Source organism: Zalophus californianus, chromosome 16 (assembly GCF_009762305.2).
Source record: "Zalophus californianus isolate mZalCal1 chromosome 16, mZalCal1.pri.v2, whole genome shotgun sequence".
In the NCBI taxonomy this organism is placed as follows: domain Eukaryota; kingdom Metazoa; phylum Chordata; class Mammalia; order Carnivora; family Otariidae; genus Zalophus; species Zalophus californianus.
Window position 1 is genome coordinate 43,535,296 of NC_045610.1, and position 13,022 is coordinate 43,548,317.

Below are 13,022 nucleotides of genomic sequence, written 5' to 3' on the forward strand. Positions count from 1 at the left end.
GATCTTCAAATCACTTGAGGATCTCTAGCCTTTCACTAAAGTCCTCTCTGCCAGACATTTTAACTGAGCTGCTCAAAAGACCATGTTTACACATGGGCAATTTGTTTGTTCCCTTTCTCATCATAGGGCACCTGGGTATCCAGCCAGGGCAAAGTGCTTCCTAAACTTTGAGACAGATGGTTGGAAAGCTTAATCCTCCTCTGAGCAAGGAAAACTTTTGGGGGGCTAGCCTAGAATATAAAGTGGCCCCTGGGAGATAGGGACCTTTAGATCTCAGTTTGGGGGAAGACCAGGGAGGTCCAAATTGGTTTAATTCAGGAAAAATAGACCAGTGGGGGCTCCTGGGTGGCTCAGTCAAGTGTCTGCCTCAGGTCATGATCTCAGGGTCCCGGGATGCTCCATGGGGAGCCTGCTTCTCCCTCTCCCTCCCACTCCCCCTGCTTGTGTGCTCTGTCAAATAAAATAAATGGACTGGGTAACTCTAAAGAGAGAAAACATAAAAATTAGCCTAGTTTAGGAGTCAAAAAACCAGGGTCCTAGTCCTATCTTTAACATATACTACTAGCAGTGTAACTCTGGAAACAACTGAGCCTCATCCTTCATCACCAAAATGGGGCTGTGCCAACTTTACAAAACGGCTATCAGCATTAAACAAGATAGCATGAAAATGTGTTATACAAAAGTAAGCTACCATTGATATAACTATTATTGTTTTTTCTTCTTTTTTTTTTTTTTCAGTAATCTCCATGCCCAATGTGGGGCTCAAACCCACAACCCCGAGATCAAGTCACCAGCTCCACCAACTCAGCCAGCCCCTTTACTGTTTCTTTTTAAGACCAAAGCAGTTGCCCATTTGATTGGTATTTTAATTTTCCCTTCATCCAGAGTAAAATTAAAATCCTTTGCTTGGGAAAATGTAAATAAATATATTTTACCCTAATGACTTCAAAAGTTATAGAAAAAAAAAATTCAAGAGGGAATCCATAGGGGGGAAAAAACCCAAAAAACAAAACCACAACTGAACAGTTTACCTTCAGAAAATCAAGAGCTGGCTACATTTAGTTAAACATCAGGTAATGCACCACGGGATTCTCCCTGGCCACTTACACCCAGAACAGCTAGCAACAAATATTCACATCACTGTGATGGCAAAATTGGTTAGAGCTGAGACAGTACTTGTACCTAAGTACACTTGAGTTTGTGAGGTTTGTTTTTTGAAATTATTTTTCAAATATGACAAGAACATTGGGATAAAATTCCACTTTACTATTATTTCTCACATAAGGTGTGGATAGTTGATGCTAAAAATGAAAAGTAATTTTTTAAAGTAAAGAAAATGTCAAATTCAGGCCCTGAACACAGTGGGATCTGCTGACCAAAGGTAACAGTCATACTTTCCAAATGGGACAGAATATACAGTCTAGGAGGCAAAGATTTCAATCTTGACCCAGTTGTCTTTGAATACTGGAAAGCTTACCACCTCATTCTCCTTCTTGTAAAAAAAGAAAGGCTGAGTTTAGACAGATCAATACTTGAGCTCTCACAAATCCTCCTGAATAAACTTTTTCTTGGGTTTTACTTAGAGGTGGTTCAACTATGACAAATGATGTTATCAACAAGGTCAAGGGCAGGAACAATCCTAGTAGTTTACTAATAAACCTCTGCACACCAACAAAATTCTTTCAAATGGTTGAGCTGCTATAGGAAACTGTTGGTAAGTTTCTTGAAATTGCTAGCGTGATCTCTCAACAAAGCACCAAGAGCACTTACATTTGGCTTAAAAGTTTTTTCAAGAGCAAAAATTCAGAAGGAAATCATACTCTCATTCTTCATATTCCATTTCACACATCCACTGACTGTGCGAAGTGTTAAAAAGCCCTGGGTTTGCAGTGAGCAAAAAGGTTATTCCTGAAGGAAAATGTGGGAACTCGAGTGCCCCATGCACAAGTATAGTTGAGAAAATGATAGCATCACTGCTCTTGTGAGATACTCAGTAGAACTTGCGCTAGCCTCCAGAGGGTCAGGAGATTAATTTGAAGTCTGAAGCCTGTTTTAAACACAGCATTCTGCAGACCTGGGTAACTCCAGCACAACTGTTAGGCAAAGGCAGGAAACCGAACTGGAGGATGGAAAGGAATGTCTAAGAGGTTAGTTCTACCTTCCTCTCTAGTTGCTCCTAAGAGTGTACTTAAAACGGCAAACATGTGAGCAATTTAAAAGGAGAAAATTAAAGAAAAAGATGGTGAGAGATAAACACAATTTAAAAAAATGGTTATTATGGAAATCAAATCAGAAGCAAGGATCTTCATCCTGAAGAGGACTGCTGCAAAGAATCAATCCTACCCGTGGATGAATCCTGCTCTCACAGAGCCACCAGGCCCCAGGAGTTGGCCCTCAGGGTCAAATATCCAGGACTTCCTAGCAACAACTGCTTGGTACCCTAAGAAACTGACCCTTGTTCAGCCTAGTTGGATGGCCACCCTTTGTGCTGCCAAGGGCAACCAAGGCCACATTTCAGTAAGGCAGGCCTCTCAAATGCCCCAAATAACCTCTGAAGCAGAAGTTCTAGATTCCCAAATAACAAAATTTTGGTATTTTGGTAAATAAATGTTTACTAAAGAGTAGTCAATCCTCAAGGTATATGGGAGGTAGCAATGGCATTATTTTCAAATCAGGAAACTGAGGCATATAGGGTTTGTAGACTTTGTCATAAACGCCGAAGGAACTCATCTGAAAGGGGATAGCTGAGGAGGAAGTTGAAGGTCTGGTTGAACATTAGATGAACAATAGACTCAGCAACAAAATGACCAGTTTGGACTCATCTTCAGGATTTGGCCCCTGGCCAAGCCAATCAAGTCAGTGGTAGCACACAAAGAAATAGAACTTGGGAGTTCCTAACTTCCAGTCCTGTGTTTTGCTCAGAAGATAACCAAGAGAGCATTTATAAACTGGGTTTATTCCCAGCTTTCCTTATCAAGGAATGGAAAAGCTTGTGGTTCAACCTTAAAGATGGTAACCTTTCATCTTTATAAATGAGTAACACATTTCTGCATCTGGCACAGTATTCTCCACCTAGTAGCACCCAAAGGTTTAACTACATTACTTCACAATGGAGGATGAATCACAAGAGTCTGGGATCCTCCTCCATTAAACTGACAGAAGAACCACAAGGATAACCTTTAAAGCCCCTTTCAGCTCCTAAGACTATTTAACTTAACTCCTACCAAGTTAATGTTAGCTTCTCCTAACTCCCATCTTCTCTTGATCTGAAGAACAGTGTAAAATTGACAGGACTTAAGCCAAAAGTCAACCTACAGTATGAATCAAGTGTACTGCATTTAGTGTTTCAAATTTTGGCTTAAGAAATCGAGTCAAGCGATCATATTTTCGCAATCCAGTTGTTAAAAAGAGTTTTTCTGAGAACATCTGGAGAGGAGGGGGAGAATAGAGATAAGGCTATGGAATTGTCATTTACAACTTTAAAAAAAAATTAATAGGAGGGCGGCTTCGGTTCTCAAAAAGCTTTCAAGGTTCTTGCTAATAAAGCCAAAGGCGCAGGAATGATGTGACCAAGTGTGACTGGCAATGAGATTCATCACAAGGTACCCTCAAAGGTAAAGTTGACTACACAGTCACTCTCATACTTTAGAGTCTACCTAAGCATAATTTTAACTGACATTTTAGCAACAAAATAATTAAGATATCCCTGAACTGTATGTAAATCTCTGAAGTTGATTTTGAGCGGTAGAAAACAAGGAGGCTTAATCTGTAATTCAAGAAAATAATTTCACATCAAACTTCAATCCTTAAACTGCTATAGCTGTAATATAAGGTTGAGTGTTTATTTTTTTGAAAGCAGGTCTCCCCCACCCCTCCCAAACGCTACAAATATGAAGTAGCTCAAAACTGCAATTTCTATCTTGGTAGCATCTGGGATCCACAGAAGTGATTTTTCAATTGCTTGGGAATTCAAAATAGAGGTTCCCTAGTAACAATGCACCAGTAGCAAAATACTCCCCATTTTGTTTAGTTTGTGGGAGAAACGTTCTTTAAACTGGAAAGAATCTGTGGTCTTACAAAGATTACGTTGGAATTAGTTCCTTTTTTTTTCCCCCTAGGAGGGCAGCCATTTCTCCAAAAGTTTTGGTAAAAGTCATGGCTCAGATTTCAAAACGCAAGCAGATGTTCCTGAAGCATCCGAAATGGGCCACTCCACCTTTATTCCCAGAGCCATGGCCACTCGGTTATTTTGTGTCCCCCAACCCTGTAAAGGGCAAAAACTCAACCCCTCTTTGGTGTAAACTTTCAAGAGAAGTGCAACAGCACGTTTTTGGAGTTTCCCAAACTGGCTGGGGACGTGCAAGGTCAGGTCGTTCCGAGAATCGGGGCTGGAAAGAAATCTTGAGGCCAAGAGCACTCAGAGATTTCCAGGCACTGGGTTCGTGAAGGTTTCCACGAGCCACTTATCTACCTAGTTCCGGGGGAATTAGTGGTTGCTACTGTAGGAAGAAGGCTGTTCCTTCTCGAAGCCCGGGCCGCGGGATGGCTTTGCTGTATGGGGGAAGATGGTGGGTTCACCCGGCTCTCCGCCCTCGGGGCCTCCAGCTGCCTGCCACGCCAGAAGGACGCGCGGCCAGAGCTGGGACCTCCGCCCTCCCCCGCGGCGCCAGTCTTTGGAATCTGGCGTCGCCCCCACCTCGCCCGTCAAAGCTGGGGCCCCGCAACGCTGGGCCCCGCCGCCATACCCAGGCCGCATGGGGGTGGGGAAAGAAGTTGGCAAAGCTCGGCCTCAGGATCTGCGCCCCCCGTGAAAAGGGCAGAAGGGAGTCGTTTCACCCAGTCTCTCCCCAACTGGGGTCTCGGGGAACACGCGGTAATTGCCCAAAACCCCGCCCTCTGTGAGAGGCGAAGCTGCGGGGCTGCCGGGACGGTTTGAGGACCGGGCCCGGCCGGGAAGACTGCAACCTTCACCCCCCCGGCCCCCGGTCCCACTCCCCGCCGTCTCCCGGCGCTACCACTTCAGGCAGCCCACTCGGCCCGGCCTCTCCCCGCGCCCGGACCACCCCCCATGGGGTGCTCTCACTGCGCAGCGAGTCCCTCCGCTGCCTCCTCCCAGCCCAAAATGGCGGCGGCGGCCACCGATCCTTCTCGTCGCCTTTCTCTAGGGCCGAGGATCCCTCCGCACCCACAGCCCCGCCCCCCTCGGCCGGATCTATTTTCTGACCCGTAAAGATTAACGCCATCAATGAACTCTTCAATTGATCTCGGAAGGCGGGTTCTGTTGTGCTTCCGCACAGCTAATCGTTGACGAAAGTGAAAATATTGGCAGGCAGTTTGACCAGTCAAAGAAGGCATCGGTGAGCGCGGGCCGCCACTCGCGCAAGGGCAGATGGGTTTTGGAGTTCTCGGTCTGACTGTAGACGTGACAGGATCTTCACCCGGCTTTCCAAACTAGAAGAACTACAATCCCCAGCAGGCGCCGCGCTGCCAGGTTGTTTCCAACCCGCCCCCCCGCCCCCGCCACCCCCGACCTTAGTGCCTGAGCGGCTTGACCAGAGCTGCTGTAACTGCAGCAAGAGGTAGGGCTGAGGCCTTGGGAACTGCACAGACAGGCGGTCGGTCGCACAGAAAGACACACAGATATAGTCGTGTGCATAGTCCTTGACAGCAAAGAGGTCAGTTCCACCTTTGCAAAATCTCCTTTCTTGGACCACCTCCCCTCTTCCAAGGAATCCATCCTTATTCCAGTTGGGCTACCCTTTCAGCTGCACGTAGTGTGAACACTTCTTCCCCTTTCCTCTGTTTCCCGTCCTGAGAGGAAGGAGAGGGGGAGGCGGGCCAGGCCCAGGAGATGATAAGGCTTCAGCCTGGCCACATCTGTTTCTCGAGGTGCTGAGTTTGGGAGCCCAGCCTGAGGGGGGTGGGGGTGGGGTGCTGTCACGACTGGGGCCTCTGGAGGCAGCGAGGAAAGGACCCCTTGGAAAGCCTGCTCCATGTTTTCTTGTTCCAGCTGCTGACCCACTCCACCGCCAGCCTCTCTAGGTCACTGCTGTATCTTCGCCCCCCTGGGCCAAGACCTTTCCCCCTTTGGTTGCTGGGGGAACAAAGCTCAGGACTAGCTTCCTAGCTGCCAGCCTGGGCCTCAGTGACTTCCAGAAGGACAGCCTAGGATGTAAGCCTTGACCTGGGACAGGACTGGGAGGATGGCCCCTTGCTGGCTGGAGGTATGAAAACCAGGGTGTGGAGGCTTCAGCACCTTCGTTTGATAATGACGATGTGCAGGTCTGATGCTCAAAATGGCTGTTGCTGAAAAATTCCTGGGCAGCCAGTCTTCCTGAAAACTCCCCTTTAAGACTTAGCTCTCTGTTATTTAAGGCCGGTGTCATTAGTTAGAAGCATCTGCTGAAAGATCTGGAGCAGAAGAAGGTGGCTACTCCGAACCAGACCAACTGTAATACAGAGTCACCAGCAGCCCTGGAGGAGGCCAAGGTAAGCCCCACCTTCCCAACCACCTGAGTGCCCAGACATGGATCCTGCTAACTGGGATCCTGGCCGCTTGTCGCAGGTGTGTTGGCAGATCTGGAAAACCAGTATGTCTAACCGAGTCCCTATGCCAGGATGCCAAATCTGTGCTATCTCCTGAAATCCTAGAAGCCCTTCAAGGTATGAATTACTGTTTCCCTTTCAAAGAAGCTCAGGTTATCAGAGCTGAAATGCCTTTTCTAGATTCATGCAGTCAGCAAACAAAAGATCCACCGTTTAAACTTAGGGCCTTCTGACACCAGAACCCTGCCTTGCATTTTGTCAAGGCTGAGAACCAAGTCTGACACAGGGAAAAGAGTTTGAGCAGTTGGTTCATAATTTAGGATGGGGGTTGGGGTTCACATAGCATCCAGGAGAGAGGGAGAGACATTGTGTCAGGCTCTCAGGAAACGTCACCTTCTGATCTGGCAACAGGAACCCAGACTTCCTCTGCCCATGCTCTCTCTTGCTGCACCCACATTGCCTATTCTCCCCGAGTTGACAAGTCCCTGAAGGTGAGGAGGGGACCCAGCTCCTCTAACCCACCCTACCTAGCCACTTCCAGTGTTTTCTGGAGTTGTTTAATTTGGAGTTCATGACATGTCAGGGTTAGAAGTTCAGAGAGGGCAGATGACTCACCCAGATCACACTGCTTATCTGCAGTAGTGGGAATGGTGGTAAAGGGACAAGACTTCAGGAGGGAGGCGGCATGTGGGGCTGAGGGGCAGGGATGGTTTGGGTGAGGGGAAGGATCATGAGGGGACACGCGCTGAGGGCTGGGGGCAGGTTAATGATTGTGCACACACAAGCCGCCTTGTCTCGGCACTGCCAGGGGCCTCGCCTCTTCTGGGGTGGGGCAGAAGCTCTGTCTCAGTTGGCTCAAGACACTGGTGGAGACAAGGCCTGTTCCCGATTGACGATCTCCCTGCCGGTGAAGTAACAGTACAACACAACAAACAAACATACACACATACTCTGTACACACTCTGACATACCCCATCCCAGATGAAGACGAGAACCTCAGGGCCTCCAAAACACACACAACACGCCTCCAGCTCCCATAGGGCTGCATACACCGCCAGTGTACGGACATGTGCCCGGGTGTCTCTGAACCGTGGTGTGCCTTGTAAAGCAGCATGCCAATGGTAGCGGTTATTATTAGAATTCCCCAAACCACAGACATAGAGCAATTCATTCCCCATCCCCCACACTGAGTGCTCCCACCCTTACCACGACGGAGATAAACAGATGCTCTGCACACACACTGTCTTGACAGAATCCTTTCCACCTCTTAGATAAGTTCTAGAATGCTCTCAGCTGCAGACTGGAGGTTCACCCTTCCTCTCCCTAGCAAGGGCCTCTTTCCTGCTGCTCATGTCAAAGAGGGATACCAACTTCTGCCTGGAATAAATACACTCCATCTTCTCGACTCTAGACCAACAGAAAGGAGCGTCTTATGTCTCAACGTCTGTCTGTTTGGGTTTTTTTGGTCCCGGTGTCTTTTGAATCCCCCTCTCGTATGGGCTTTATGTCATTTAGCCTGCTTATTGAGCACGTACCTTGGGCCATACAGAGGGACATAGTGGTGGACCAGACAGACACATTCTTATAGGAAGAAGACAGATGGTAAATGGTATTGTGGTAGATGCTCTGTGGGATGTTAAATGGGTCACACAGTGATGGTGTCACTGGGACAGGGAGATGGGGGGATCTTTAGAAAGGGTTGGGGGGGCCTCTGAAGAGGTGACATTGGCACCAAGCCCTAAGGAGTCAGCTATGCAAATAGCTGGAAGCAAGATCAGCAACATAATTTGTAGGCCTCGGTGCAAAGTGTTCTTTATTCAAAAATTGTTTAGAAGTTCAAGACAAGAACAGCAGAGCATAAAGCAAAGCGTGGGGCCTTTCCGAACAGAGTGGGGGTGAGGGGCTCTGAGGTTGCTTACCCATGAAGGCAACTCTGTGGGAAAGACAATCTTTCTAGGAAGAGGGCTGATTAAGCAAACACAGCAGGAGCCACTTCCCATCCTGTCTCCTTTTTCTCCGCCTTCATCCAAACAGTATTTATTGCATGCGTGCTCTGCAAGGCACAGGACAGCGACTGTTGGAGGCACTGAAATTCTGAAGTGAAATACATGGGCAGAATTCCTGCTGTTTTCATGAGTTTACTTGGGAAGCGTTGCGGGGTGGGGGCGCGGGCGGCAGACAGGAGCCCATAAACCAACAAATAGTGGCAGAGGGTGAGAGGCTAGAGAGGGACCCTGTGTCAACTGTGGGAAGGTCAGCCTCGGGCCCGCTGGTTGCAGAAGGGTTCCAGCACCAGGGACAGGCTGGTTGTGATTCACTCTAACTTGTCCTCTCTGTTTAGACCCGTGGTGCTCCTGGGAGCCCCCAAACAGCCCCCAGTCTCCCGACCCTGGTAGTTCCCTGCCCCTGACACCCCCGAGAGAGTGCCCCTCAGAGGAAGAAGATCCGACTGGGGCTGGCAGTGGCCTGGGCTGGTAGGGGCTCCCGGACCCAGAGCCCAGGGGGCAGCTCTGCCGAAGCCCCATTGGGCCGGAGGAAGCCCCGCAGGAGGCCTTCCAAGCGCAAACGCCACCGGCGGCCCTACCTGGAGCTGAGCTGGGCCGAGAAGCAGCGGCGGGATGAGAGGCAGGGCCGGAGGGCCTCCCGGGTCCGCGAGGAGATGTCAAAGGCCAGCCCGTGGCGCCCTACAACACCACCCAGTTTCTGATGAACGGCCGCGCCCCTGAGGAGCCCAACCTGGAGGTGCCCCACGGGGCCTACCCCCCCCCCCCCCCGGGCTCCAGCCCGGAGGGCGACGGGCGCTGCCGGGCTCACGGCGAGTTCCAGCAGACGGATTTCTCCGAGGCCTACGAGCGCTACCACACGGAGAGCCTGCAGGGCCGCAGCAAGCGGGAGCTGGGTCGGGACTACCTGGACCTGGAGAGGCGGCTGTCGCAGGCCGAGGAGGAGACCCGGAGGCTGCAGCAGCTGCGGGGGTGCGCCGGCCGGCAGCCCCGCCGCCGGGCGGAGGAGCTGACCGCTGAGGTCGAGAGGCTCCGGACCGAGAACCAGCGCCTTGCGGCAGGAGAACGCCCTGTGGAACCGAGGCGGCGGCCCCTAAGGGGGACCCGACCCCTCAGCCAGGATGCCCCGAGGACCAGGTCCCATTTCATCACGCGCTCAGGCCGGCTGCCGCTCGGGGAGGCAGGTGACAGATGAAAACCACTGCCAGCACCCCTGTGCCCCCTGAGAACTGGGAAAGTAGGTTCAGCCTTCCACCTCGTCATTTCCCTAATTTGTTCTTTGATGTCTTATTTTTCACAAAGAAATTAAATGATATTCATGAGCTCAAATGGGACTGGCTAGGATTGATTTCACTAGGGCTGCTCTGAGAATCAGAGCATATGTGTCCCAGAGAGGTTTGGGACTGGGGTCCCAGCCCTTGCCCTGCCCCAAGCCTGGGAAGCCCGCAGACCTCATTATTGGGAAAACCACCAAGGCCTCCAGGATGCCTGAATTCCGCTCTGTGTGTCCGGGAACAATCAGGCTGCCCTGAAAGTTTTATAGAGGAAGAGGCGGGGGTGGGGTGGGGCTCAGGAACCACCGGGTTCGGCCAGAACTTGACTTCAGATGCCAGATTGCTGTGAGGGGCTGGGGGTGTCCCTGGAGGAGACAGGGCATGATATCAGGTGGGGTTCCTTCAGGGTTTGTTCCCAGGCTCCCTGCATTCTCCCTGTCCTCCCCCCATAGTGCCGGATGAGGTCTGGACGGCTTGTGTCTCCTTGTCCTTGACAGTTCCCCCTCCCCCCCCATCCCTGTACCTGGAAGCCAGTAAGGTTGGGTCGGAGGTTAGTCATCACTTTTGCCCCCTAACCTCCTGGAAGGGCGCTTACAAGTAAGCACTCAAGGGAAGTTCTCTCTCTCTCTCTCTAAGGTTTTATTTATTTGAGAGAGTGCGCGCACACGCGTGAGTAGGCAGGGCAGAGGGAGAGGGAAAAGCAGACTCCACGCTGAGCGGGGACCTGAATGCAGGGCTGGCTCCCACAACCCTGAGATCCTGACCTGAGCCAAAATCACAAGTGGGACACTTAGTCGGCTGAGCCACCCAGGCGCCCCAAGGGAAGTTTTCTCCTAATGGAAAAAAAAGCCCAAGAGGCGAGGGTGGGCAGCAGATCAGTCCTCAGCAGAGCTGATGGCCTGGCTTCCCTGGCGCCCACTGTGCATCTGTACCTCCTGCTCCTTCGCCGAACCACCTGTGTGCTCCGTCCCCACTAAGGTGAGCCCTCACCTGTCTGGAAGACTGGAGGCCGAGTTAGCTGGGATGATGCGGACCCCGCCCCCAGGCGCCCCAGTATTGGGCTCTGAACTGAGCTCCCGCAAACCCTCCCTCAGAACCACCCTTCCCCAGACCCTGGTCTCACTTCCGTCGCCCTTCCAGAGTCCTTGCTGGTTGCTGAGTTCAGGGGGGCGCTGGAGAGCGAAGTTAGCCACCTCACCAATGAGCCCGGGTTGCTCTGCCACCGCGCACAGGGAGGGGCGGAGGCCTGGCCTGGCCTAGCTTCCATTCCGGGAAGGCTCATCTTGACAGGCCACATTGGACAAGAGAAGGGATCAGGCCTCTGAGCCGCTGGGATGGAAACGTTGACGAGCCCTGTGTGTTGCCCGGACAACTTTCATTTCTGCCCTGCCACACCCAGGCCTCGCCAGTGCCTTCAACGAGGAAGCAAGGCGAGAACAGATTCTAGGAAGGGATGGTTTTCAGAAAGAGCAGACTCTCCTGTCCCTGGTGGGGGTGGGGGTGGGGACGGGGGTGGGGGCGGGGTTCTGCCAAAGATTTTAGCCTCCTTCTCTTTGATCCCGAACAGCTCAGGAAAGGCCAGAGGAATGATTGTCCCCACTTTACAGATGGGAAATCCAAGGCTCAGAGAGAGAGTGGCTTTCCAGAATTCCTCGCCTGCCTTCCCCTGTGGGGTGCCAGCCAGGGATCCAAAGACCCCTGGGCAAGGCGCAGGCAGCCCCAGGCAGCCCCAGTCAGCCTCCCAGCTGCTGCATTCCTCAGCAGGGAGCCAGGGAGCCAGGGAGCCCAGAGGGAGAGGGCTGGGCCTGGTTGGAGAAGGTTGTTTACCCGGGGCAGTGTGTGTGTGACTAGGAGTGGAGAGAAGATTCCAGAGAGGGTTGCTGGCGTGTTGGGGGAGGGGTGTGGTGTGAGGGAGAGGTGCTGGGCGTGTGTCCTGGAGGCGGCTTGGGCCAGCGCGTCCCTGAGTAGGCCAGAGCTACATACAGGGGGAGGGGCCGGGGAGGGGACAGGTGAGGATAAGCCGAGGAGCCTGGAGAGAGGAAAGCTGACCGCTGGCCCTCCCCACCCCCTACACACACACACACACACACACACACACACACACACACACACACACACACACACACACACACACACACACACACACACACACACACACACTCACTCCCTCACTCACAGGCTCTTGGTCAGGGCCACATCAAGGTGGGTTTATTTTCCCAAGGCTGGTGGAAGACAGGATGGGGCAAGAAGAAAACAAAAGGAGAACAGTGTGAGCGAGGAAAGTGTCCTCACCGAGAGGGGCCGGTGAAGAAGAGTCTGTCACCTCCTCCCCCCATCTGGTTTCCTGACCTCAGTGCCCAGGAGCCCCAGGGCTGAGCTGGAGTGTCTCTGGCAGTACTGGGGAGGGGCAGCTCGGCTCCAGGTGGTGGCCAGCTGTGGATTCCTCCTGCCTCTCGCCTTTCCCCCTCTCTGGCTGCCGGGCCCCGAGGCCTGGGCTTCTCCCTGCCCCACCACAGTGACAGAGCTCCAACTTTACAGCAACCCCCTGCTCAGCCCCCACCCCATACACACCCCCTCAGCTGGGGAAAGCTGGGCTTAGACACATTCCCCTTTCCCCTCCAGGCTTTTCTAGAGCAAATGTTCAGTGTCTTCCTTTCCTCATGCCCATTGGCTTTCCAGGATCTTCTTTTTTTTTTCTTCCTAAGATTTTATTTATTTATTTGAGAGAGAGAGAATGAGAGATAGAGAGCATGAGAGGGAAGAGGGTCGGAGGGAGAAGCAGACTCCCCGCTGAGCAGGGAGCCTGATGCGGGACTCGATCCCAGGACTCCAGGATCATGACCTGAGCTGAAGGCAGTCGCTTAACCAACTGAGCCACCCAGGCGCCCTCCAGGATCTTCTTGGTCACCTGGGCCAGGAGAGGGAGGCCCACAGAGGCAGATATTTCACAGGAGTGAAGCTTCCTACCAACCCTGCCTGTGTACCCTCGCCCACCCACATCCTCCTTTCTTCCCCATCAAGGACTCCCTCCACCCCAGGTGGAAACTCCTGTGTCGGGGGGGGGGGGGGGGACAGGAGGAGTCTGCAGGAAGTGAAGAAGGGGGTCTGAGGTGAAGGGATCAGTATGAGGGAAGAGGGTGGCCAGTTCCCACTGCTCCTGTTGGGTGTAAGCAAGGATGGCACTGGCCCTTTAAGTGGG

At 52.1% G+C, this 13,022-nt stretch overlaps 1 protein-coding gene across 1 annotated transcript; it reads left to right on the forward strand.

Moving 5' to 3' along the window:
• Nucleotides 1-4,565: 4,565 nt before the first annotated feature.
• On the forward strand, nucleotides 4,566-9,868 carry HEXIM2 (HEXIM P-TEFb complex subunit 2). The gene is given in 8 exon segments (XM_027624654.2): nucleotides 4,566-4,760; nucleotides 5,298-5,408; nucleotides 6,394-6,489; nucleotides 8,888-8,924; nucleotides 8,927-9,020; nucleotides 9,022-9,206; nucleotides 9,209-9,600; nucleotides 9,602-9,868. Coding segments are annotated over 8 exon segments (1,155 nt in total). The 3' UTR covers nucleotides 9,647-9,868.
• The last annotated feature ends 3,154 nt before the right edge of the window (nucleotides 9,869-13,022 follow it).